This window comes from Mastomys coucha, unplaced genomic scaffold (genome assembly GCF_008632895.1).
Source record: "Mastomys coucha isolate ucsf_1 unplaced genomic scaffold, UCSF_Mcou_1 pScaffold1, whole genome shotgun sequence".
NCBI lineage: Eukaryota > Metazoa > Chordata > Mammalia > Rodentia > Muridae > Mastomys > Mastomys coucha.
In genome coordinates, this window is record NW_022196891.1 from 14,894,903 (window position 1) to 14,896,162 (window position 1,260).

Consider the following 1,260-nt stretch of genomic DNA (forward strand, 5'->3'; position numbering starts at 1 on the left):
GGGATGTGAAAGGAGACCTTGGGGGTGCATGGGTGGGGGCGGGCTCATAGCCTCTAAGGATGATACCTGACTAACTTTTGGGTGAAGCTGCCAGATCCACATTGCTATTTAGAACTTGATTCACAAGCCGGTTTTCACCCACATGAAATTGTATGGTAAACAACTGTTTTGTTTTCTTTCCTAAATGTCTAGACACATATCAGTATTAGCTGAAACAATAAAGAAAGGAATACACGACGCTGATTCTGAAGCAAGGATAGAAGCCAGGAAGTAAGTTTCTGCTGAGGCAGCCGTGACTCAGACCCGCTGTGTGGACCACCTCGCTGCAGCCCTGCTGGGCCCTTTGCTTGCTGTGACTTCAGAAGGGTCTGCTGGTTTGCTCTTAGCTGGTTGCCTCAGTGCAGCCAAGGTTAACAATAGGACGCTTGTTTTCCTTGTCTCCTGAGTCAGCAGTGTGGTTCCTGCTCTGTCCATTTGCCAAGCAGTGCAAAGCAGCACAGCCCAGTGCTCATCGCTTCTCTACTGTGGGAGGTGACACCCACAGTTGTCATCCTGTCTCTTCTTGTCATCACATTTGAAAACGTGAATCCTGGGAGGGGGAGTTGGATTGACTGATGCCTAGGTTGTCACCTAGGTTGTCATGGTGACAATGCCCAGTCTCAGGCTCCCCGTGGGACTGGAAATGCTTCAGTCACATGACTGCCCTGAATTCAGTGCCTCCCTGGAGGCCATTCGCCAGGAGGCTTTACAGGAAGTTTGATGTCGAGACCTACTAACTGGAAGCTTGGGGTGTAGCTTGGCAGAACAGAGCTTGTCTAGCATGTAAGGGCCTTCATTTGATCCCCTGAACCATTTAAAAAAAACAAGAAATCAGGACAAACAAAACACATAGTGCTGCTAATGTAGCCCCGTGGTAGAACACTTGCCTCATGTCCCAGAGCCTCCGTCCAGCCCCAGCCCAACAGCTACATGCGTGGACAAGATGGCGACTCCCTCTTTTGCTCCTGTGGTCCCTTCTGTGCTGTCACAGCTGGCCAGCAATTCAAGTTGACACAGATTACAAACTGCTTTTTTTAACTTAGCATTATAGTTTACTTAGGTGGAAATTAATTCTGCCATTTGTTTATCTGAATGTATGCCCACATGTTCTCATGGTTAGGGCAGTGTGTGTATCAGAGCTTGTGTGTGGAGATCAGAGGACAGCTCCTACCCTGTGGGTCCCAGGGTTGGACTCAGAGCTTGTGTGTGGAGGTCAGAGGA

At 49.1% G+C, this 1,260-nt stretch overlaps 1 protein-coding gene across 35 annotated transcripts in view; it reads left to right on the forward strand.

Annotated features, from left to right (window-relative positions):
- Clasp1 (cytoplasmic linker associated protein 1) overlaps window positions 1-1,260 on the forward strand; it is a 234,636-nt gene that overhangs the window by 132,726 nt on the left and 100,650 nt on the right. For all 35 annotated transcript variants that reach the window (XM_031380324.1, XM_031380155.1, XM_031380271.1 and 32 more), the window contains one exon: window positions 193-270. In XM_031380324.1, coding sequence (XP_031236184.1) covers window positions 193-270 — 78 coding nt within the window. The remainder of the gene's footprint in view (window positions 1-192; window positions 271-1,260) is intronic.